Source organism: Erpetoichthys calabaricus, chromosome 5 (assembly GCF_900747795.2).
Source record: "Erpetoichthys calabaricus chromosome 5, fErpCal1.3, whole genome shotgun sequence".
NCBI lineage: Eukaryota > Metazoa > Chordata > Cladistia > Polypteriformes > Polypteridae > Erpetoichthys > Erpetoichthys calabaricus.
Genome location: NC_041398.2, coordinates 163,430,935 through 163,457,314, shown reverse-complemented (window position 1 = coordinate 163,457,314; position 26,380 = coordinate 163,430,935). Strand labels below are relative to the sequence as shown.

General features: G+C 35.6%; 1 protein-coding gene across 2 annotated transcripts; it reads left to right on the top strand.

Annotated features, from left to right (window-relative positions):
- Positions 1–8,852: 8,852 nt before the first annotated feature.
- LOC114652819 (sodium-dependent phosphate transport protein 2B-like) lies at positions 8,853–25,905 on the top strand. 2 transcript variants are annotated; one of them, XM_051927647.1, is made up of 13 exons: positions 8,853–8,995; positions 11,638–11,728; positions 12,388–12,519; positions 12,602–12,730; positions 13,638–13,781; positions 15,371–15,482; positions 15,637–15,832; positions 17,294–17,389; positions 19,471–19,585; positions 20,635–20,802; positions 21,485–21,601; positions 21,692–21,816; positions 23,280–25,905. In XM_051927647.1, the coding sequence occupies exons 2-13, from the start codon at positions 11,641–11,643 to the stop codon at positions 23,850–23,852; spliced, it is 1,995 nt and encodes a 664-aa protein (XP_051783607.1). In that variant the 5' UTR covers positions 8,853–8,995; positions 11,638–11,640; the 3' UTR covers positions 23,853–25,905. The 2 variants fall into 2 exon arrangements, with proteins under 2 accessions (XP_051783607.1, XP_051783608.1); XM_051927648.1 differs by having other exon boundaries at positions 8,976–9,092.
- The last annotated feature ends 475 nt before the right edge of the window (positions 25,906–26,380 follow it).

The following is a 26,380-nucleotide window of genomic DNA, read 5'->3' as shown; positions in this document are numbered from 1 at the left end:
AGCTGTTGATATCATTTTTCAGATGAAATGCAGTAAAGAACATATATTACATTATACAGATAAATTTTTAACTTCATTTAAATAATGTATACTGTTATTAAACGCATGGACACGTGGACAGCTGTGGCGATGAACTGGCTCCCCGTTCAGGGATTGTTCCTGCCTCATGCTGTATGCTTTCTGGGACTGGAGTGATCCTGGATAGATATATGGATGGAATAATTAAACATGTATACAAATATATTTCAATGTTCCTAAAAAGCTTTAAAGAATGGCTTGACATTTATCAAAGGGCTGATTGTGTGGTGATTGGTTACTTGGAGAAAGAAAAGGAAGGACAGGAATTGGGAGTTAGTACATTTGAAAGAAACAGTACTGCTGCAATAAATTATTTAATCGAGGGTTGTGCATGGCGCAGAAAGCATCTTGGAGGAGGCAGGAACACTCTCTGGATGGGGTACCAGCTCATTGTTACAATTGAGCCACTGTGGCCCCATGTGTAATACATGTTTTACTTCATTTCATCATGAAAATGATATCACGTGTACATCTTAGTATTTAAATTGTTCAGAGAGCTGAAATATCATGAATGTAAGTCGCCGTAAGAGAAATACAGTTTTAGAAGCAAGTAGCAATTCACACACATAGAGTAAATAGAAGAACACATAGAATACGAAGCATTTAATGTGCTGCTTTCGCTATGATGGGATTTGAGAAACTAGTAAATTAAAAGATTTTAAGATTAAGGTTACGATGTTCTACTTTAATGAAAAAATAAACTACGCGATTAAAGTTGACATTTTGAGCTTTTATTCCACTGTGCCCTTATTTTTTTTGTACCCTAATAAGCTTCCATATGACACTCAGACGGTGGGCTATGACTCGCCTTTTCACGGGACTTTGATATCTGACAATTTCTTTTTTATTTCGGGCACTGTGCGACTTTCTGAACTTTTGTTGCTCATATAGATAGATAGATAGATAGATAGATAGATAGATAGATAGATAGATAGATAGATAGATAGATAGATAGATAGATAGATAGATAGATAGATAGATAGATAGATAGATAGATAGATACTTTATTAATCCCAATGGGAAATTCACATTCTTCAGCAGCAGCATACTGATACATTAAATAATATTAAATTAAAGAATGATAATAATGCAGGTGAAAAACAGACAATAACTATGTATAATGTTAAATGTTAACGTTTACCCCCCCGGATGGAATTAAAGAGTCGCATAGTTTGGGGAAGGAACGATCTCCTCAATCTGTCAGTGGAGCAGGACAGTGACACCAGTCTGTCGCTGAAGCTGCTCTTCTGTCTGGAGATGATACTATTAAGTGGATGCAGTGGATTCTCCATAATTGATAGGAGCCTGCTGAGCGCCCTTCGCTCTGCCACAGATGTTAAACTGTCCAGCTCCATGCCAACAATAGAGCTTGCCTTCCTCACCAGTTTGTCCAGACGTGAGGCATCTTTCCTCTTAATGCTGCCTCCCCAGCACACCACTGCGTAGAAGAAGGCACTTGCCACAACTGTCTGATAGAACATCTGCAGCATCTTATTGCAGATGTTGAAGGACGCCAGCCTTCTAAGGTAGTATAACCGGCTCTGTCCTTTCTTGCACAGTGCATCAGTATTGGCAGTCCAGTCTAATTTATCATCCAGCTGCACTCCCAGATATTTATAGGTCTGCACCATCTGCACACAGTCACCTTTGATGATCACTGGGTCTATGAGGGGTCTGGGCCTCCTAAAATCCACCACCAGCTCTTTGGTTTTACTGGTGTTCAGGTGTAGGTGGTTTGAGTCGCACCATTTAACAAAGTCATTGATTAGGTCCCTATACTCCTCCTCCAGCCCATTCCTGATGCAGCCCACGATAGCAGTGTCATCAGCGAACTTTTGCACATGGCAGGACTCCGAGTTGTATTGGAAGTCCAATGTATATAGGCTGAACAGGACCGGAGAAAGTACAGTCCCCTGTGGCGCTCCTGTGTTGCTGACCACAATGTCAGACGTGCAGTTCCCAAGACGCACATACTGAGGTCTGTCTTTAAGATAGTCCACGATCCATGCCACTAGGTATGAATCTAATCCCATCTCTGTCAGCTTGTCCCTAGGGAGCAGAGGTTGGATTGTGTTGAAGGCGCTAGAGAAGTCTAGAAACATAATTCTTACAGCACCACTGCCTCTTTCCAAGTGAGAGAGGGATCGGTGTAGCATATAGATGATGGCATCCTCTGCTCCCACCTTCTCCTGATATGCAAACTGCAGAGGGTCAAGGGTGTGTTGAACCTGTGGCCTCAGGTGGTGAAGCAGCAGCCTCTCCATGGTCTTCATCACATGTGATGTCAGAGCAACAGGCCGAAAGTCATTCAGCTCACTAGGACGTGATACCTTTGGGACTGGGGTGATACAAGATGTTTTCCAAAGCCTCGGGACTCTCCCCTGTTCCAGGCTCAGGTTGAAGATGCGCTGTAGAGGACCCCCCAGCTCCGATGCACAGACCTTCAGCAGTCATGGCGATACTCCATCTGGACCCGCTGCTTTGCTGGCACGAAGTCTCCTCAGCTCTCTGCTCACTTGCGCTGTTGTAATTATGGGTGGGGATGTCTTTCCTATGCTGGTATCAGAAGAAGGATGTGTGGAGGGTGCAATACTCCGAGGTGAGTGTGAGAGTGGGTTAGGGTGGTCAAACCTGTTAAAGAAGTTGTTCATTTGGTTTGCTCTCTTCACGTCTCTCTCGATGGTGGTACCCCGCTTCGAGCTGCAGCCAGTGTTGATTTTCATCCCATCCCACACTTCCTTCATGCTGTCATTCTGCAACTTCTGCTCCAGCTTTCTCCTGTACTGCTCCTTCGCCGCCCTGAGCTGGACTCGGAGCTCCTTCTGCACGAGCTTGAGCTCATGCTGATCACCGTCTTTAAAAGCCCTTTTCTTCTGGTTCAAAAGGCCCTTGATGTCACTTGTAATCCATGGCTTGTTGTTAGCATAGCAGCGTACTGTTCTTACTGGAACTGCAATGTCCATACAGAAGTTGATGTAGTCAGTAGTGCAATCAACAACTTCCTCAATGTTCTCACTATGAGATCCCTGCAGGATATCCCAGTCTGTAGTTCCAAAACATTCTCTCAGAGTATTCTCAGCCTCCAGAGTCCACTTCCTGAATGATCGTGTGGTTACAGGTAGGACTCTCACTTTTGGTTTAAAGTGAGGCTGAAGCAGAACTAGGTTATGATCTGCTTTCCCAAGCGCAGGCAGCAGGGTGGCGCTGTATGCGTCTTTAACGTTTGCATACAGTAAATCAATAGTCTTATTTCCCCGGGTGTTACAGTCCACATACTGGGAGAAAGCAGGTAATGTTTTGTCCAGCGTCACATGGTTAAAGTCTCCAGCGATTAGCACAAGCGCCTCAGGGTGCTGCGTTTGTAACTTAGCAACAGCAGAATGGATGATGTCACTCGCTGACTCCTCGTTCGCCCGAGGAGGTATGTACATGATGACTACAATGACATGTCCAAACTCTCTGGGCAAGTAGTAGGGACGTAAACTTACGACCAACAGTTCGATATCCCTGCAGCAAGTGGAGACTTTGACGTTAACATGTCCAGAGTTACACCACCGTGTATTAACATAGAGAGCGAGTCCTCCTCCTTTGTGCTTCCCACAGGTACTTGCATCTCTGTCCGCTCTAACTGTGCTAAACCCGGGTAGCTCCACGTTGGCATCTGGCATGGTGTTATTTAGCCAGGTTTCACAAAAACACAACAAACTGCATTCTCTGTAGGTCCTGACATTTTTCACCAGCGCAGCCAGTTCGTCGATCTTATTTGAGATTGAGTTTACATTCCCCAGAATCACAGAAGGCACTGAAGGCTTGAAACGCCACTTTCTCGCAAGCCGCTTCATTTTTAGCTTAGTGCCGGCTCTATATAACTGCTTAAACCAACAAATAGTATTTTTCCTTGCCTACACTTGGCATTCGCTGAGATTCTTCTTTTTTTCCTGTGCTTTTTCCATTGTTTTTTCACAGAATGCTGAATTTAAGGGAATATTTATATTGATTTGCATATTCAAAGAGGTGTAATTCTGGGAGTAGTCTGGGAGGGGCGGCAGGCGTTTGCACAAGCACTAAATGTCACGCAGACCGAGATTTATGTAGCGGAAGTGCGTGGAAATTGGCTGACGCACGGTTTTCTGCATCTGAATTTTTTTGTGTATGCATATTTCGACTTTTGTCTGTATGCCATGTTTTAGTGTGAATTCTATGCACGGGAATTATGCTTTTTCTCTACAGTATTTGATATATTAATCTACTTTGAAAATATTTCTCAATCCATAAGTAGATTAAGACTAAAATATTTATCAACTAAGATAGGGGTCCTTAGTGTCTTTAATTCAGAAATAACTAACACATAAATAAACAATACCATTGATTAAAAAATAAGCTATCATTTGGTTATTTCCTTTATAAACATCTGAACATTACAGTAATAAACCAAGACATCAAAGACTAAATATAAGAAGAAAGATAGAAAACTTCAAGTAGTTTGACCAGTCCTTGTAGTTAGAAAGAAGAACGTACAAATGACCCCTTTTAAAAAAAATAAATATAATATATCACACTCAGGAACATTCCCTGCTTTATGTTTCTTTTAGTCAACTTATTTGATTTTACTCAAAATGTTCAAAATTGGAAAGTGAGAGTGCAGAAGTGTACTGATACCGATTTTTAAGAATAAGAGGGATGTGCAGAGCTGTAGTAACTACAGGGAGATAAAATTCATGAGCCACAGCATGAAGTTATGGGAAAGAGTAGTGGAAGCTAGGTTAAGAAGTGAGGTGATGATTAGTGAGCAGCAGTATGGTTTCATGTCAAGAAAGAGTACAACAGATGCATTGTTTGCTCTGAGGGTGTTAATGGATAAGTACAGAGAAGGACAGAAGGAGATGCATTGTGTCTTTGTGGACCTGGAGAAAACTTAACAGGGTGCCTCGAGAGGAGCTGTGGACAGGAATTGTGGAAGAGAGGTGAAAAAGAGAGTGCAGGCCGGATGGAACAGGTGGAGAAGAGTGTCAGGAGTTGTAGTATATTGTAAGTCTGGACTTTTGTGGATTCTGTAGTAATAAGGAATTATGGGTATTGGGGAGCTATGAGGAAGTGATAATAATAATAAGGCTGTGTAACGTGTACTCTAAAACGATCTTAGTAAAAGGACCTGTTAAAGTTTACTACTTTGAACTTGTCTCCATCTTCTTCCTTTTTATTGGTATAATATTATTGCCCTTAGATATAACAGGAGTAATTTGTGACAGACGGTTATCAGCAAGAGTGAAAGGGAAGATCTACAGGACAGTAGTGAAACCAGCTTTGTTATATGGGTTGGAGACGGTGGCACTGACCAGAAAGCAGGAGACAGAGCTTTAGGTGGCAGAGTTAAAGATACTAAGATTTGCACTGGGTGTGATAAGGATGGACAGGATTAGAAATGAGTACATTAGAGGGTCGGCTCAGGTTGGAGGGTTGGAAGAGAAAGTCAGAGAGGCGAAATTGCATTGGTTTGGACATGTGCAGAGGAGAGATGCTGGGTATATTGGTAGAAGGATGTTAAAGATAGAGCTGCCAGGCAAGAGGAAAAGAGGAAGGCCTAAGAGAAAGATATGGTGAGATAAGACATGCAGGTGATGGGTGTGACAGAGCAAGATGTAGAGGACAGGAAGATATGGAACAAGATGATCCGCTGTGGCAACCCCTAATGGGAGCAGCCAAAAGAAAAAAGAAGACACAAAATGTTCAAAATGAATGTGTTTTAAGGCTTTATGTTTCCTTTTCTAATAGAACATTAGTTTTGTAGGTGTTACTGCACATTAACAAGTATATACAGTATATGCAAAAAAATATTAATTGATGTAAATTGCAGCACCTTTCACAAATATATCGTTGCTATATGTTGCTATTACCCAACTACCTTAGTCAAACTTTACTTAAAATGAATGTTTTTCTGCTATAAAAACAGTTTTGGGGGCTAGCTTGCAATTACACATCTCTAAATACACTTTTTATGTATTTGATTCTAATAGAACTGATATATACATTTCACAGGAATTGGACCACCAGTCACATATGTACAATTCAGGGAGTCATACAGCAATGCCATCAGGACAGGTTCCCCAATTCAGATTATTTTTCAAAAAAAGGACATGAGCAGAGTGTTGTTTTTGGGATGTTTTCCAGAATATTTCCTGCAGTTTTTGAGATTTTTTTTCAGAGACTTCAGATCTTTCCAACAGAAAAATGCAAATCCTTTTTATGGTGTTTTATCCTACTGTTTTGAATGATGTCATTAATGGTTTTATTTTTTGTACTACTAGCATATTATTTTTACACTTTTTTTATTTTGAAGAAAATAAGATCTACAATATTGTGTAAATAGTATATTTGTTAATGCGCAGAAATATAATTTATTACTTAAACTGATGGGCTTTCATCTAAATTCTGAAACTGAATTCCAAGTATTCTATGTGTGTCCTGTGCAATGAATGCACAGGTTGTGTGCTCCAGTGTTGAAAGAGCTCTACAAAAAGGAAGATCTCTGAGCCCTTTAACCACTTTCCTCTCATTTCCTGGCAGAAATGCCATTTTAACATAAATCTGGCTATTTGAATTAAGAGATTATCATTTTTTTTAGATAATTTTTGGGATCCCCGCCTGTTTGTACAGAACCAAAAAATATTAAAGGCATAATAGTACCATCAAGTATAAATTTTAATTATGAACAATAATTTTCATTTATATATTGTCTTTCTTCAACCCAAGGTCTCTATAATGTCAAAGATTTTCTTGGTTAAGGAAGCAATTTGGTAATAGACTTTCTTTGTTAATTTTGCATCACAAGAACATGCTATTTTTTCCATGTGTTTATAGGAGATTTTGTTTTAAATGGAATAACCTGGTTACCTGCCAGCACTTAAAAAAAATTTTTATTGGATCGATGCTTATTAAAATAGATAGGGTCAAGCAGGGGCATCATTACTTACAAGGCAGAATTTAACACTGAACAATGAGTACACTTCTATTGATGAATATTCGGACAAAATGAAACAAAATAAATAAATATGTACAGTATATATAAATAAATGTATTCTGAAATGTAATTATAAATAAATAGAAACACAATATGGGCGGCATGGTGGCGCAGTGATAGCACTGCTGCCTCGCAGTTAGGAGACCCAGGTTCGCTTCCTGGGTCCTCCCTGCATGGAGTTTGCATGTTCTCCCCGTGTCTGCGTGGGTTTCCTCTGGGCGCTCCGGTTTCCTCCCACAGTCCAAAGACATGCAGGTTAGGTGGATTGGCGATTCTAAATTGGCCTGGGTGTGTTTGTGTGTGTCCTGCGGTGGGTTGGCACACTGCCCGGGATTGGTTCCTGCCCTGTGTTGGCTGAGATTGGCTCCAGCAGACCCCTGTGTTTGGATTCAGCGGGTTGGAAAATGGATGGATGGATGAATAGAAACACAATAATATGTGAGTATAAATAATGAATTATGTCATGATTTGATAATCAAAAAAAATACTCACTAGAGCCAGCCCGCTCAACTTTGTTGATTGAAAATGACAGTTTTTATTTCAAGGTGCATTTCATGTTGCATGAGATATCACTAAAATAAATACATAAATAAATAAATAAATAAATAACAAGGAGCATATATTATGACCCATTTAGTTTTTATGATTACATATTATTGTGTTTTTATTTGTTTATTGGTACACTTCACAATACATAATGGATAGTTACTGCCCTCTGTGTCACCAAATTGTATAAACAAAATAGAAAATAGATGGATGTTCATAGTTTGCACTAACCCACCTAGTTTTGACACTGAAGTACTGAGCCCATTTACATACTGTCTCTTTTCTCAATCTAGTAATCCAGCTCAACAATAGCCTGCACCAGCAGAAGAGATGCTTTTTCCGCTCCATCTAGCAACTCTAAAAATAACATGATCAACCAATAGGGTACATGTACAAGACTATTGCAAGGGGTGCATAAAACTAATGACACACATACATAAAAAATAGACTATACAGAAACCACCAGTACAAATCAGATGAAAACTAATAAAACAACGAGCATGATTCTCACATAAACCACTAGCATATAAACTTAAACCAATATGCTTAATGCACAAACCAATAATATACACACACAAATCAACGCTACACATACAGAGCCAATAGTATGCATTCACAGATAGAAAGTGGCCACCGGTCACGGATAAGGCCAGCTCATCACAGAATACACTAACAGACATGCACCGCACTCACAAACAGTGAGCTAGTGCAGAGTTACTACAAGACCAAATTGCAAGTTAGATCCTCCTGAAGGAAGAGAACAGAATCTCTAAGAGGCCCAGGCACCTTGATGCTCCAACATCACCTGCACTGCCTCAAGTTTGACAGTAATAATTTTGATAGTGCATTACCCCATTTATTTGTTTTACATTTTGTATTATGTCTAAGAAAAGAAAAACGAAGTGTACGATAAGCTTTGTTCAGTGTTGCAAATCTATCATTCTATGTATCTAAATTTTAGTCTATTGATATTTTATAAAGCACCTTTCATATCTATGTTTCTTGCAATATAATATAGATAAAAAATGTAGGCTACTGGACCAGCAAATCAATTTTTCCAATGTGAATTTCTTTCGATTTTATTATGCTGATTCCAGCTTCTCGTACGGAAAAAAAGGTTGTACATTTAGACTGATTAGCTAGTGTCTCGCATTCCAACACGGTATCAGCAAAGACGAAGTGGGCAGCGCCCACACGCACTTGCCGCAAACGGGGAGATAAGCGCAGACAATCACATCGGAACTCTCCAGGCAATCTCTATATAAAGCTGCGGGCGACTCTCCAGTCAATTATTGTTGCATTTGTCATCAGTGATACAGGAGTTTAACTCAGGATAGCCAAAGAACTTTAGCGGTAAGTGCACTGCAGATAAAAGGAAATGGAGGGTGTAACCTGCATCTTAACTGTTCTCAAGGTGTGCCAGAGCTTTTTTGCGCGTTGACTTCTAGAGGTAAAGTAGATAAAAGTTTGTCACTGCTTATTCCAAGTCAGTTCCGAGTTAGCGCGGGCGTGAAACAAGATGTTAAATGTGTTTATTTATTAGTACCACTTATAATAATAATAATAAATTATTATTGCAAGTAAACATAACGCTATTAGAGTTGATGTGATGACAGTGTGGATTTTATCGGACATAAAGAAGCATAGTGAGTTATTTAACAAGGAATCTGTGTAAATCGACTTTTACCGGTAATAATGGATGGTCAACAGAATAAAACAATTAAGACCGATAAACTTATACCATATTGTTCGAAACAATGATTTTAACCTTAATGGTTTTACTTTCATCAGACTATTTCTGGTGGCCCAAAAGATATAAACGGAATCTGCATGACCTTACCTGTAAATTTAGACAAAGGGTCCTTGTGTATTTTCCCAGCAGTAACACTACACCTGCTTCTCAGGAATGAATAAATAACCCCCTTTCATCAGCAAAAAGTGTATGGAGGGGCAATTTCTCTACAACAGGAATTTATTCTTACTGAATCACTCTGATGTGAAGTCAGTGTGTATATAGGCCTAATTGACATTTTACATTTAAGGGGAGATGGAGTTAATGTTAAAATGCAATGTAAGTTAATGATATCAGAATAAAATTATAAGTTTATATACATACATGCACACACACATAGTTTTTACATTTTAAATAATATAGGCAGTAGCTGTAAATGCAATTGCTTTTTTCTTCTTTATATGTTTTGTTTTACCAACAGAACTGTTATAGTTAATCCACTGTGTGAAATGTATTTAAAGGACCAAAAGAATTTGAAAAACAACTCCTAAAATTTAAAACTACAACAGTGATTAAACATCACGATAGGTTCTATACCAACAATTTTAAGCTGCTCATCAAACAAGCAGCCAAATTTTAAGAACAAAGGGACTATTTAAGTGTTACAGTGTTCCGAGAAATACGTTTTACAAGTAAATGTTTCAGAGCAAGTTATAAATGTAGCAAATAAATGTTTTTGTTATTTGGTATGAAATGTTTGCAAAATGTTGGTAAACCATAAATGTTGGTTAAACAATCAAGTATATAATATTTGTCATTTGTTCCTCAAATTCAAATCTAAAACACAAATTTGTACTTTGCAATACAAATTACATAAGAAAAATCACAATAAATGGTGACACTGTGGTTAATGCTGTTGTGTATGATTCTTCAAAACCTGGTTAGGTCTCTGTCTTCATGGAGTATGCACATTCTTCTTATGTCAATATGTTTATTTTTCCAGGTACTCTGGCATTCTGCCCTAAGACATGTCTGCTAGGTTAATGTCAATCCTAAACTTGGACAGAATGTGGTTGTTTATGTGTGTGTGCATGAGTGTGTCCACTAGAGGGTTGATGTCCCTTTTAGAATTGGTTGGAAATGCTAATACCTCACAGGTCCAGCAGCATGGATTCAAATCCCATGTCTGGATGTTGTTTTTGTGGATTTTGCATATTTTCCTTGTATCTTTATCTGTGTTAGTTGCCTCCCTCATCCGCAAAGACATGCTGGTTATGTCAATTTACAATTTAAGTTAGTCCATCTTCTATGCATGTATGCATGGGTGAGCAACTGACATCCTTTCTAGGGCTGTTGTGTTTGGACCCAGTGCTGGTGGGAAAGGCTCAAGCCTCCTGTATGTTTCAGCTGGTTAGCATAGGTTATGAAGGTTATGCCTCAACTGGCATGTGAAGGCTTTATTTTCAAATGTATTTGAAGCAGTGTCATGTAAATGAAATGCAATGCATGTAATGTAATGTAATGCAATGTAATGCAATGCATGAAATGCAAGTAAACTACTAAGACTAGATGCTGAAAGCTGTTTGTATTTTCTTGAGACAGTTTGTCCTTTTGGTCCATGCCAATTTGTATTATAGATAAATGACAAACTGTTCATAACCTAAATCATAGTAACTTGAAATTTCATACATTAATTTTGCAATAAATTCCATTAATTCATTTTAGCGGAAATTATTAGATAAAAAAGTACAGCTTGTAATTTTGCAAGTTATTTATGAATTATAGCTCTTTAGTTAAAACAATAAGGCATACCCTATACATTTTGATTCTTATTATGTTTGACATTGTTTTAATTGATCCAGATATAAAATGGATACTAGTGCTGTAATTCAATTAATGAATTAATCTTCATTTTATACAGAACTTTTTATATCTTTCAGTAAAACAAAAAGTTTCACACTAAAGTTGAAGAGCATAGCATATGTAAGAGAGTGAGTATTCATTGTAATATAATTTACAAAACCAACAAAAATAATTTTTAAAATAAGAAGAAGCCTAATCAGACATAAACTGCAAAGTACCAGGTTTAGATCATGGTAGCAATTGTCCCTTCACATCACTAATTTACCGATGACTCCCTAACTTTTCTTTGAGCTATTTATTTGATGTCTTTTGCTGTACCCCCTACATTTTAACCAGATTTTAAGCTCAATGTACTTTGATACAAACCTAACTGATGATCTCTTTTTGCCTTTATTTCAAGGTGATGGCTCCTCGACCAGGATTAGGAGGGTCCTCATCAGAGAACTCTGACAAGATGTCAAAAGAGACTTCATTTAAACAAGGAAAAAATGGTACATGTTACTTTAAAAATGTTTGATAAGTGGGTTGATACTATGTATTTGAAATAGAAAAATTAAGCATTGTTGCATGTTAAGACTTCAAAGAGTTATGACACACCAATCTAAGGTCTAACTGAAATCTGTAAATTGACGTTGAATGATTGACGGTGCTAGATGAGTGTCTTCTGTTTTTACAGATCACAGTGTCCTTAATGCACAGTAAGCATAAAAGAAGTCAGTTTATGAAAGAATATTTTCAGGTCTTAAGATGTTAACTGCAGTCTAGCATAAGTGAGATTACTGGAGGCTTCAGTTGACTAAATTTGTTTCATTCTGCCTGCACTGTACACTGTACATTTGAAATTAAACTTGAAATTGTTTTCCCTGTAACCTTAACATTTACTGAATATAAATCTGGATGTGTTGATGTTCTGCTCATGAATCTCACTGAGATGGATATGGCTTTGAAGTGGCTAATGAACTAAGTTCTGTTAATTGATACATAAGGAGCATCTAATGACAGATATGAAAAAATGCAACATTACTCCTTCAAAGTAATATACCCACAGTTTCCAATTCAGGCTCTTTCAACTTGAGCATGCTTTAAGGCCAAATGATAAAGAAATGTATGTAACAATAGTGGCTAAAACTTTATTCCATTAACTTTACAGAAAATGAGACAGTGCCCACAAAAGATCAAGTTATAGCATCTGCGAATTCCACTGTAACCTTGGTAGAGGATGAACCTGAAAATGACCCGTGGGCACTCCCAGACATAGAGGGCACCGGAGTAAAGTGGTCAGGTAAAGAAAATGTCAAGCAATTCTTGTTATGTTTTTTTATGTGATTTTCTTTATAATGTTTAATTTTATTTTGTTGTTACAGAGATGAGCACAAAAGAGAAGATTCTGTCTATACTGTTTTCCATCGGAAAAATAGCTTTATTGCTTGGTTTCCTTTACATGTTTGTCTGTTCACTAGATGTCCTCAGTTCTGCTTTCCAGCTTGTTGGAGGTAAAAATTTAGTCATTAAAAGTTTGTACTTTATACAGTGTGTACTGAAAGATGTGCTTTAACGGGTTCTTTGCTGTGCACTATTGCTGTATAGTTCCAGGAAGTGTGGGGAAACATTTGACTTATAAAGCTTTTTGTTTTACTTTATTGTGAAAAAGCAATTGCTGATTTTTTTTTCTTTCTTTTTACGGGTCAATTCTAAGAACTTCAAAATAGAGGCCAGAAGTCAGTGGCCACTAGATATTTTCGGTCCCATTTATATGCATTGCTAAGTGCAGAGTGTTTGTGTTGCCACAAATGAAGGAGCATTGCTTCAGTGTGAAGGATGGCAGTTGACTATGCATACGTTTATTCTATTATTGTAAAGCACTTTGGCCACAGCATTCCTATGTTGTTTTAAATGTGCTATATAAATAAATTGACATTCACATTGACTACTGATTCACAGTTTCACCTCAAACATCATACCTAGCACATGACTGATTGAGACAGTAAGCGTTTGGACCATTGAACTGAGTCCTAAGACTATTCTTGTTTTTTTTTTTTTTTTTGATAATATATGTCTCAAGAAATAGATGATCAAACAATGCCTTAAAATATTTCTTAGGAGATGTGAGAGAATGAACAAAGCTTAGCTTCAGAGACACCAACTCTGTTCAATAATCTGTGGCTGTAATAAAGTGGTTGTTGAACAATTTTCATCTGAAATAAATTAAGCAAAATGGGTTTTGAATATCCCATTAAATTGTAAAAATATGAAAGTTCCAATACACATTATACAATATTATGCCATCTTTTATCTCAAGGAGATGTAAATCTTGCAGTGTGGTATTTTGAGGTTGGAAAATTCATCATACAGCTTAAAGGTACTGTACCTAAATAATGAAATTTGCATTTTGTCCAACAGGCAAAGCAGCCGGTGATATATTTAAGGACAATTCTGTGTTGAGTAACCCAGTAGCTGGATTGGTGATTGGAGTACTGGTGACAGTGATGGTTCAGAGCTCAAGCACTTCGTCCTCCATTATAGTGAGCATGGTATCATCTGGATGTAAGTACAGCAAGTGTAAAATAAGATACTTGAGGTTTGGACTGTTACTTATTAGCTGAACTTTGTGGATTACATATGGAAATCTGAATCTGAAGAGAAATTCCTAAACAAATAATATGGAGAATTAGTATATTCTAATTCAACTGAAACTAAGCATGTTTGGGCCTGGCCTGTACTTGGCTGGAACACCATCTAGGGAAAGCATGGGTTGCTGCTGGAAGAGGTGTTGGTGAGGACATCAGTGGGAGATTACCCTGTGGTTTCTGTATAGATTCTACTGCCCCAGTCAAGTGACAGGGACACTGTGCTGTAAAATATGGTGGCGTTAAAAGATGCCTGGTCATCTTTAATAAAAAAAAAAAATTAAAAAAAAGCAAGTTCCCTGATGGTTTGGCTAAATTGCGCATAATAACCTGGTCATTCTAGCCCCCTAATCATCCCGTCCTTATTTACTAACTATCTCTCTCACCCCTTCATCACCGAATAGCTAATGTGTGGTTAGTGTACTGGCATAAAAATGGCTGCCACTGCATAATCCAAAAGAATCCTGCACATTGGTGATGACTGAAATAGTTCCCCACTGTATATGTAAAGTGCTCTGAGCTGGTTAGCAAAGCACTATATAAATATAAATAATTATTATTAAATAAAGAGCAGATAGGTACTGATATGAACATAAAATAACACATAACATTCTCTTATCTACTTCAGTATACTGTACTCATGATTATTATTATTAGACGCTAATTAACCCTGGGCCGGGGTCAGCCTAACCTAGAGTCCATTCCCACACACACTCACAATAATACTTTACCAAATGAAAAATGACAATTAATCTAACATATTTGTCTTTGGAGATGAAGAAAATGATGTGAAGAAAATAAGAATGCCCAGAGAAAAGCCAGACAAACAGGGAAGAATGTGTAAACTCCAAATCAAAAAGCAGGTCCAGAAGTTGATGCCAGGCAGATGATCCATAAGGCAGCGGTGCCTTGATCATTGCACCACAATAATTCTTTTTAAATATAAATATTCTTCATAGTATTGCATGTCCAAGAACATAAAGAAGACACCAAACACACATCATGGGCATAAGAACAGACACAAACAAAAAGATTTCAGACTATGTAGCATACTATACACTAACCATTGTTGGGTGCTATATTTTATTGCAATGAATGCAATTGTATGCTGCATGCTTTTGTGGTCACCAATTGACCTAGTATGAACATCTTTGGGATGTGGGAAGTAAACAACAACAACAACAACCAGAGAAAACCCACGTGAACACAGGACAAACATAAAAAACATACATATACCAAACAGACAAAGGCTGGACTGGGATTTGAACCCACTCTCCTGGAGCTGTGAGGCAACTGTGCAATCCACTGCGCCTCTATACCACATACTTAAGAAAAAGTGATATCAAAATAAAGAGAAGGATGGATGTACATCTCTGTAGTCAGATTTGCTTTAGATAAAAAAATGTAAAAAATGAGTTAATTATGTACATTATGTACAAAAAGTTTTCTTTTTTTTAAAGCATTGACACTTTGGCTGTAACTGCATATTCATCTATTGTTTTCTAGTGATGGGTGTGAAATCAGCCATTCCTATAATAATGGGGGCCAATATTGGAACGTCTGTTACCAATACAATAGTTGCAATGATGCAGGCTGGTGACCGGAATGAGTTCCGAAGGTAAGTCAAGAATTGAATGCCAGTTTTTTTAAATGCCCTGTCAGCTCAGTTTGGGTGCCCCATTATTTTGGATATTGAAATGGATGCTCAAACAAACTTTATAGGAATATGCACATCTTAACTTAAAAACAGAATATGTATTTTGTTATTATAGGGCCTTTGCTGGAGCTACAGTGCATGATTTCTTCAACTGGCTCTCTGTGATTGTGCTGCTACCCCTGGAAATTGCCTCCCAATATTTGTACCAACTTACAAATCTTATAGTAGAATCTTTCAACCTTCAAAGTGGAGAAGATGCTCCTGACTTGCTGAAGGTTATTACAGACCCTGTAACAAAAGGCATCATTCAGGTAAGAACAAATTCTTATCAGAATTATACTGTAGATATTTTAAAAATGATTGTTTTGTTAGTTGTGGTACTTTCTATAATAAGCCTTTTTTAAAAACTAGCATATGGTAATATGATAAAAGAAGTAAAACATCTTTATTGGATAATAATCATGAAAAGTATTCCAGAGTATATACAGTAATACAGTTTACAAAATATAATCTGGCTAAACTTAAACCCAGAGCAACACCATGGAAGACAGTCAAAACAAAAAATGTTTTTTATTATTAATAAATAAAGAAAACAAGAACAGTGCTTTTATTTAAAGTGACTTACAACATTTGAGGCATAATTGGTTACATTTATTTTGTTTCTCCAATTGGAGCACAGTCAGGTGAAGTGACTTTTTTGTGGTCACACAGTGTCAGCAGTAAGATCTGAACCCACAACTGCAGGGTCTGAAGTACAAAATCTTAACCACTATACCACACCGCCTGCCTTACCCAAACAGAATAGGTCCTATTCTATCACATGAGGTGGCTATCATGCTCTCAAACACTAGCAGCCAATGAAAATGAGAAGAGAAAGCAGAATGACATGCTTTGCCATCATGTTTCTACTTGATTATATAATAGTTTAAAGTGATACATTTGGCGTCCCTTGGTCAAGTGGTACTCTAGGCAGTCGACTAGTTTGCTTATACTTATTTGTTGTCCATGTATTTCAGACTTTTTTCTGATCATAGACAAACTATGACTTTTTTAGTATGGTACAGATGTTATATACTTTTAATCTACTGCAAATCAATTTCTGACTGGTAAGAGGTTGATGGGATAAAGACAACTCTAAAATAACACAGGGCAGAAAAATGTTTTAATTTATTTTATTTTGTACATGTTTTTTTTCCTTTGATTGTCTCTTTTCTGCATAGTTTATGGCTGAGCTTCTTATCATCCTGAGTACAGGAATGCTAAGTAGTGTGTCATGATCCCTTATAATGAGAAGACAGATTGAACGGTTTTTTGAATTATTTTTAGAATTAGGTGCTTTTTAATGAAACATCTCATTCAGCACTGACAGGTTTTAAGACAACTGTGATTTTAAGAATGTATTCAAAGCATAACTTCAATAAACTACACAGCTTCTTTTGTTTGACACAGTGCAATTTCTAATAAATGTAGACTATTATCCAGAACACTAGATTTTGTTATTCAGATATTGACTATAAACAACATGAAACATAGATGGTAATATAAAAAAGCAATATAAGACTTCTCTGGTAGGATATAAAAGATATAATAAAGTACATTCTGTTTATGTAGAATAGAATTTATAATATAAACAGTATCACAATTCTGTACAGGAGTTGTGTGGCTGTGTGTTGTCGCATTATAATATTCAGGTTTTCAGTATTTCATCTTATTTTGCATAATATATTTATGTTATCAGAGAAGTAAATACTTGGTCTTTTTTTGTCTATTAGCTTGACAAATCAGTAATCAATGACATTGCTACTGGGGACTCATCTGCAAAGAACAAAAGTTTGATTAAGATCTGGTGCAAATCATTCACTAACGTGGTAAGTGTCATGTTTATTGCTCAAAAGAGTTCTAAATGAAAATGTATTATTACATTATTACAAGGGTTAAAAGCACCATGTAAAATAGTTTGAAAAGGTAACATATGCTGGTCACTGTGGTTGATATTTAAAAGGGCTGACAGAGTTGTTGTAAGATCTATTCGACTAAATGGAGTTCTAAGAAACATGTGACATGGCATTAAAAGGAGTTCCCCAGGACATTCTTGCTGTTCTTGACACCAGAAACAGTCTCTTAAATGCCTTTCCCTGCCAGAAACTCCATGACCTTATAGAGAGGAAAGTTGGAGACATGGGTTCTATAGGAAGGAGATAATGTATCATCTGCAGAAAGAGGGAGAGATTGAATGAATGGGAAGAAGTATGTTTAGTTCTTGGGCAATGTGATATGGACAAAGATGTCCACTTCTATTTTCCACTCAAACTGGTAACTGGATTCAAATCCAAGATGCTGGATCCATGAAACAGCAGGGATAACCCCAACGTACTGTGCAACCCATAAACTGCAACACATTTTATTACAGATGATTAAAAAATGAATTACAAGTCTCTGGCCCAGCAAGCTTCTGTACATGTTTGTCAGACCAGTTAATACACTGGTCTGGTGCATTTTTCTGGACATCGTATATTAATTTTTCCATTTTTCCTTTGTGTTGAAATGACAATAAGCATTACATTGTATGACCTGTTACAAGTATAAATGTAAGTGTTTTCCTTTAAGATGTCTGTGAACTGTTCAACAGAGTTGCATATAAAATGACTCTTAAAACTTTAACAGTTTTAGCCAGAGCTTATTCTACCTGAAACACATTGTAACACCCACCTTGGGTGACTGACTCCTGTTTGCAAAGATGGTGAAAGTTATATTCTGACTTTCAGCCAATCGTCACTTATTCAACAAAAGAGGAGCTGAGGCTATATCCCAATTTAAGACAAAAGACAGGGATGAGACAGCAATGCATGACAGAACACTTTCACACACAACCTCACTCAGCCATGCAGGGCCAGTCTTACTAATCAACCTAAAATAAATGTTTTTAAAATAAAGGATGAATAAAAAATACACATGGACATTTGAAAAGAATGTGCAAACTTCACACCAACAATGATCATGCTATTTTTATTGTATTTTTTATGCATTATTAATTGGCTAAGATCAAATAAATTATGAAAAAAAAGTAGTGATGTCAAGCAAACAAAAATAGAAAAGTACAAAAATATTTTCTAAAAGCTAGCTGTGTAGAGAGAAAAGGAAAACAAAAATGCTGCGATGAACCAGACGTATTAAATAAGGTAAATAGCTTTTTAAAAAAGAGGAATGTTGAGTGTACATTTCTGATACTGAGCATGTTTTTCAAAATATGTTAGGCTTGTAAGTTAAAAAAGGACTCCTACAAAATCACTATGTAACCAGGAAAGAGAACTATTTAAAATAAACTAACAAACAGATTTTATGGAATATGTTAAATTCTTCGAAGAAGGTCTGAATATTTTCTAATCATTTATGAAGTGAATTTTCTCTAAAATTATAGTTCTTATCAATTATTTTGAATAATACAGTAAATAGTGAAAAGAAAGCAGGCTAATAGGACTAAAGGATACAAAATTGAGAAAACGCTCACAAAGCAAATTTAGAAAAACAAATCTATAGCCTATGTTTAAACCAATGCTTTAAAACAGCTGTTAATACACTTGCATAAGCTATGCAATATAATAATTATTTGGTATTATACACTGTAGCTACTGTGTGCTTTAATTTTCACATGCAGCTCATAGTAAATAGGTCCAATGGTTCAACTAAACAAGGAAGCATACAAAAAACTGTCAGAGATGAAATGAGAATCTAATAAAAAGTCAAAGATAAGTGCCCACAGCTAATAAAGTTTTAGTATAGAGAGGTGACTAAGTTTACAGTGGATGTAAGGCTGTGACAGTTAAAAGATCTTTTTTAATCTGATATTTTCACGTGTTTTCCTTTTTCAGTTGTCAACAACAGCATTGATTTTTATTGCACTTTAACCCGTGCTTGCGTAATAAACACTTCTTTGGGTGTTGCATTTCAGACTGTACAGAATGTAACCGTTCAAGGCCCTGAGAACTGTACTGAATTCTGTTGGACAGATGGCAATGTCACATTCACTTTGAAAAATGTGTCTCACAAAATAGGCATAGAAAAATGTAGGTATATTTTCTATTATTTATGTAGTACTTATATAATATTAAGGCAATTGCATTAATAATAAATTAATGTTTATTATGTAAACATTTGGATATTTAAATAGGATAATTGTCTAGAATGAATTGGTCTGAATGAACGAGTATGGCTGTGTGCATGATTGTGCCAAGAATGGACAGGCATCCTGTCTTTAGTTGATTCCAGCCTTGCAGCAGAATACTGTCAGGATGTGCTCCATGTTTGTGTACTGTTTGATGCTCTAATATGGATTTATCACAGAATCTATACAGTGTTTATGGCAGTTGGTGTGCAAAATTAACTTGTTATATGTGTTGCTTTAAATGTCAGTAGTTGTTTTAAAGTCATCAAAGTAGTATTACTCTTTTATTCTGATTATACTCTAAAGAGTATTTTTGTACTTCCTATTTCTTAATCGAAATAGATAATCTAACAGAAGGTCTTACCTGTACTGCTAATTACCGACTAACCTTGTGAAGCCAGGGCAGGGATGTCCATTTTTCCTTAGCCCTACCCGAAGGTTGCACCACTACATTAAAGCTCCATCTCTCTCCTAATATCTGGCTCAACATTCTTGCTGTCAGTACGCTTTCAGTCCTTCCCAAACCACAACCTGTTTGGCAAACCTCATGAAGTCAACAGAACAAGGAACCTGCCTTGAATGCGGCTCAGGCTAAGAATGTTTAGACAGGTCACCATCCTTAGTTATTAATTTATTTTTTTTTGCAGCAATTGAAACACACAAAAATTTAACAATCACTTTGGCAGATTTCCTAAATTAAGTCATGAACAGGACTGAAAAAGCTGCTGATGTTTGATATAGAATAGTCCTGTAGATGTATATTTTAGTTAAATATAAATCATACAGCTTCTAAAAATCTGTTCAGAACACCCTGTTTGTATTTAATACATTACAATGCAGATAATTCAGATAATAAAGAAAGTAAACTGACCTGTGAAATTTCTGTTCATTTTTTACAATATGATTATGGGGTAAAATACCATTTTTTTTTCTTTTGTTCTCATTTTGCAGGTAACCACATTTTTGTCAATACTTCACTGAATGATCTTGCTGTTGGTCTTATCCTGCTTGCATTATCCTTACTTGTGCTCTGTAGCTGTCTGATACTTATTGTCAAGCTTTTGAACTCCATGCTGAAAGGAAAAGTTGCCTCAGTCATCAAGAAGATTATTAATACTGGTAAGTAACTGTTTTGCAGGTGTTTTCTTTTCTCAACATAAACAACCTTATTTTAATTGCTGAGTATTAGATACATTTGTTCATTTATTTTCTAACTAACATTTCCAGTTAAATTAAATTAAATGTAGTATATGTAAAATATACATATGGAAATATATTTAAAACAAAATAACACTTAAAAGCTTGTTTATGCAAATCAAATTAAAGGAAGGATATCCTAAGGTAATTTTTTTATTTTAACTTATCTTCAAAAAACAGAAAATTGCAATGACACTTTACTCAATCAAACATATAACACTAGCATAACTGATACAATCATTTCTTCAAAAGATATACAAAGAAAACAAAGGAAAAATAAAAATATGAAGAAATAAAAATCAAAACAAGATTCAGCCTTAAGACCACTTTTAAATTCTCTCTGTATTATTAAATGTCTGCATTTAACAGGAACATTTGCATAATTTTGGAAAAAACTTTTACAGGATATATCTTATTTAATATTGCTGTAATACACCAAGGTTTTGTGAGTTAGATGGGTATTTAATACTTATATCCCAATGTAAGTATAATTAAGTAAAAGAGAAAAAAAACTTAAAAGTTAAGGTCTATATAATATTAAAGCTTTACAACATGACTTTGCAGCTTGAGTTAATGCTAACTGAACCAATTGTTATTTTTGTAGATTTTCCCTTTCCCTTTGCATGGGTGACAGGATACATTGCAATCCTTGTTGGAGCAGGAATGACTTTTATAGTTCAAAGCAGTTCTGTCTTTACATCTGCCATTACCCCACTTGTTGGTGAGTACTTTTCATGCAAACATTTGAAATATACCATGAGGTAGTTTTCTATTTTCTAACATGCATACTTTATACTTCACCTTCTTCCAGGTATTGGCGTCATAAGTATTGAAAGAGCATATCCACTTACTTTGGGCTCCAATATTGGCACAACCACCACTGCAATTCTGGCAGCATTAGCAAGTCCAGGAGACACTCTTGCCAATTCACTGCAGGTTAGCATCTGTAACAAGTTAAATGTAAAGCTCACTATCTTAGTGGTGATTTTACTTCATGCTCTGAACTGACATGGTAAAAATATACATAGGCTTTTAATAAATAGCCAATTAACAGTTACTATAATATACTGTACATTACTTTTTTTAAGAGAGAAATATAATCAGGTAAGCTTTTATTGGTAGAATATAAAGGTTTTTTCTCCTAATGTACTGGACTCCCTATTGTTGCAATGTTGAATGAATATTTAACAGTTTTGATTCTTTTTCAAGCTTATTCATTTTTGGGTTGGTAGACCTTTTCCTTCATTTATGCTTCTGATCAATTTAATGTGTACATTTCTATACAAAATGCTCAGATGTGTTATTTTAGCAAATATCTCACCCAATAGGTTATAGAGTTTTTTAGACGGCATGATAGAAATACGAAAAGCAACAAATGTTTACATTTAAATAGAACTCAACAAACTGCCTGCTCAATGTGAAACAAATAAAACATAATAATATAAAACTTGTATGTAATGTATTTAATAAAATAACGAATGCAACAAGTGCCATGAAATGACTAAAATGGCTCTACCTAAAGACTAGCATTGTCCAATAATATGTTGGGCTCTGGACTAGCTCTAGACTGAGTAACCTAACCCAATGTCGGTGGGGGGGTGGGGATGGATTTATTTTGGTGACAGGCTTCTTCAAGGTTTGTTTTTTTTTATCTCCACATAGTTAATTATGCATAGTTTTATATTGACGTAAAACTCAAAGATCAACCTGCACATCTGGCAACAAGCAGATATAACTCATTATTTATGTCATTTATGTTTCATATAAATAACTAAATAATGCAGGTTCTCAAAATGTTATCTGTTCTACCACTAATTAAGTCCCACAAAGTCTGTAATGCAAATGATCAGCATTATATACCCAGTGGGCGATTCCATCCAATGTTGGCTGTTAAAACTCCAGGGGATGTTGTGCTGGCCATTATGGCGCGCTGGTGAAAAAATTCTCCTATCAGTAAATAATTTGATGAACAATAATTCGTGAATGCAGCAAATTCACTGTCAATAACGTTTTGGAGAAATTCACTATTCTTTATTTCTTTCTATTTTTATTTATTTGTTATTTTAGTACTTTAACTTTACCAACTGATCTTGTCTTGCATCAAAACTTATTTAGTATAATGTTAATTAGTAACTATTTTCACTGATTTAAATCAGTAAGAGAATTTCCATAAACCACTACAAAACAAGTTAAATTAATCCTGAAAAAAAGCAAAAGTCAACAGTGGATTATTAAAGATGGTGTATTTATATATTTAGATTCTGATCATTAAACATGACTTATAATACTAATTAATCAGAAATATCAGCATAAATGAGCATAAATGAAATGTGATTTATGTAGAAAAAAGTATGTTTATAACCATTTGAAATTTAGAAACTTTTGTTTGTTTTTTCCAGATTGCCCTTTGCCACTTCTTCTTTAACATATCAGGGATCCTCCTCTGGTATCCTATCCCCTTCACTCGCGTACCTATACGCCTCGCAAAGGGTCTAGGAGATTGGACTGCTAAGTATAGGTGGTTTGCTGTGGTGTATCTGATCCTTTGTTTCTTTATTTTGCCTTTAACCGTGTTTGGACTTTCAGTTGCAGGCTGGCAGGTATTAGCAGGAGTTGGAGTACCTATTTTAGTGTTAGCCATTGTTGTAATTATCATTAACATTATGCAGTCCAAGTGCCCACGGTTCTTACCAAATGTGCTGAAAACTTGGGATTTCTTGCCAGTATGGATGCACTCTTTAAAACCCTGGGACAAGATTATTACCTCAATGACAAACTTCTGCAAACATCGGTGTTGCTGTTGCTGTAAGTGTTGTCAAAATACAAACGATCAAGACAGTGATCTCTCTAAAAATCAAGTAATCTCTCCAGAGGTGTATGAGAATCCTATAGCGCTTGAGAATGAACAAGAGGACTATAATAAAAATGAAGAACCAAATGGGCAGATCAAAATAAGTACAACGAATTTGTAATTATATTTTGTGATTGCTTTCTAATGGTGCTTTTTTGATGTACATGTATATTTCAAATTATATATGCTTTCAATACTTGGGGTATTCCAGATGAAGTAACTTATGAGGGTGAAGCTCACACTTTACCTTTGATATGATGTTATTTCATACTTAACATCTGCTGATCTCAGTGAAAGAAACACCTCTATCGGTTTCTATCTACTATGGCAGTATGGCAACCCCAAGTGGCCACTACTAGACACATAAATGTGTCACATATTAATGGCACAATTTTGCACAAAGTATACTGTATGTATAGCAAGTAAAGTTTTTATTTTTACCAGTATCAGTTTAGACTTGCTTAAAATTGTATTTCTTCTGTTTATGTACAAATCAAATTCTCTTTTTATTTATTAAAGAAGTATTGTACAAATGTGTATATATTTATGTAAAGATAATCATTACAGAATAATATTTTTTGCTATGGAAAAAATGAATTTTTTAGTGTCCTGTTTGCTGAAGACATTTTCAAAACAGTGTAATGGTTATCTAATGGCAAACAGCTATGAATGCAAGAGAATTCTTGAATAAATATAAGTTCAGGCAAATATTTGGGTACACATCAAATTTGGCTATTTCTCTTTTTTTTTGCATGAGAAGGACTATTGAATAAGAAAATGTAAATTTAATGCAGTGAAATCTTGCCTGATGACACAACAATTAGCTTTGTCCCAGCAGAGCTGTAGGACACCACAGTTAGATTCCAAGATTATTGTGTTATTGTGTTTGTTTTTTCATTACACAATACTAAATGCTGTTAAATTGTTAACATTGTTAGTTTTCCTGAAGGCAAAAATATTTTGTAACTGTGTTTGAAAGACTGATACCCCTTTAGGGCAGGTTGTTATGTTGGACCTGTTGATTTCCAGTGGTAAGAACTGAGCCCAGAAATGTTGGACTAATATCAGGAAGACATATTGATTATGTTAGACCACCAATGTACTGGTGTACCAGAATCAGAAGCTGTGTACTGAGTATCCAGGGTGCTAGAGAAGTGAAATTACAGATCATACAGAGAGGCAGACACAAACAGAATTACTATTGAAACATAACATAAAAGCTTATTAGTAAGAAACTTACTACAAAAAGAGAAAATTTTCAATATCACATGTATTATATGTTCATTACCAAATAAATACCTGTGCTCTGAATGCTTTGTAAGAATACATTTTTTGGTTAAATACTGAAATTTTTCTGTAATTGTACAGTAAAAATGTATTGCTACTGTATAACTCTGCATTATTATCATCATTTACTTACTATGAAACTAAAATAACAGGATAGATAAGTATAGATATCTCATTCTTATTCCCTAACTGTACACTTATTTATGCTGTTACTGTAGATACACAAGAAGAACACACTAATAATACCTAGCTACACTATAGTTTTTGAATTAGAACTTAATTAAAAATACTGTCCATTTTAAAAATGGAGCTGGAAACTAATGCCTAGAACTTTTCAATACACAGTATAAGCAAGGCATCTGACCACAAACTGTATCAGTAAATGCATTTTTCTATGTACTCTAGAAATAAATATATTTTAATTACTTAAGGTGAGAAAAGGTTACATTCAATGCAATTGGATTAATGTCACTAATTATGTCTTTACCTATATGGAGTATCAAATGCAACAATGAATTGGTAATTTGGGTAATATTAGTAATATGTTTTAATGTATTAATTGTTAATATTCATTTATTAAAATAGTTATAACTTAAAATGGACAAACCAATCTGTGATAAAGCAAACAAAATATTCATGTATTACTCTGACAATTTTGAATAAGGCAGCACCCTTAGCTACTAATCACAGTACTTCGTTGCTTTGCTTTTCCTCCAGATTCAGGATCTAAAGTGGTGAAACTGAAACAGACCAGCACATTGAGGTGTTTATTTAAATCCGGCTTCACTTATATATATATTTTTTTTTTTTTTAGTTTTTTACTAAGTTAAAATACTTGAGTTCTTTATTGGATTTGCACAAATATAATGTATGTACATATTAAAGAAATAAAGGACTGTTAAAAAGGTGTTTATATTCATCCTTTTTCTTACATGGGAACTAGGTCTTGAGTAAATCATAAACTAATGTGTGTCATTTGAATGAACAGTATGCTAGTGATTTATTAACTCTACCACCTATAACCATTCAGGACAAACAGTATGTGCAAAACTTTGTTTAATTTAACTGCATTTGAAAGCATTTCCCCATAAAACATCAAATAAAACCTACAAAGGAATATTATTTAGTTTGATTAAATTTGGCTGTGTATGCATCACAGGATTAAGGCTTGCCTTGAGGTTTGCCTTTGACCCATGTGGAAAATAGTTCTTGCAACTAAAGCAACATCATTTTTTTTCTTCTTTAACACAAGTCTATCAACATTATACAGTACCTTATTTTTTCATACTTTAACAAAAATATCTACATTCAACCTACTGTATTTTCAGGCCAACACAAGCACATTCACACACATCCAGAGTC

What these genes read in the sequence shown, in the direction of transcription:
- LOC114652819 (XM_051927647.1), top strand. Translation starts at nt 11,641, where the DNA reads ATGGCTCCTCGACCAGGATTAGGAGGGTCCTCATCAGAGAACTCTGAC. An exon ending in CACCGGAGTAAAGTGGTCAG is followed by an intron (nt 12,520 to 12,601) that starts GTAAAGAAAATG and finishes TTGTTGTTACAG; the next exon opens with AGATGAGCACAAAAGAGAAG. An exon ending in GACCGGAATGAGTTCCGAAG is followed by an intron (nt 15,483 to 15,636) that starts GTAAGTCAAGAA and finishes TTGTTATTATAG; the next exon opens with GGCCTTTGCTGGAGCTACAG.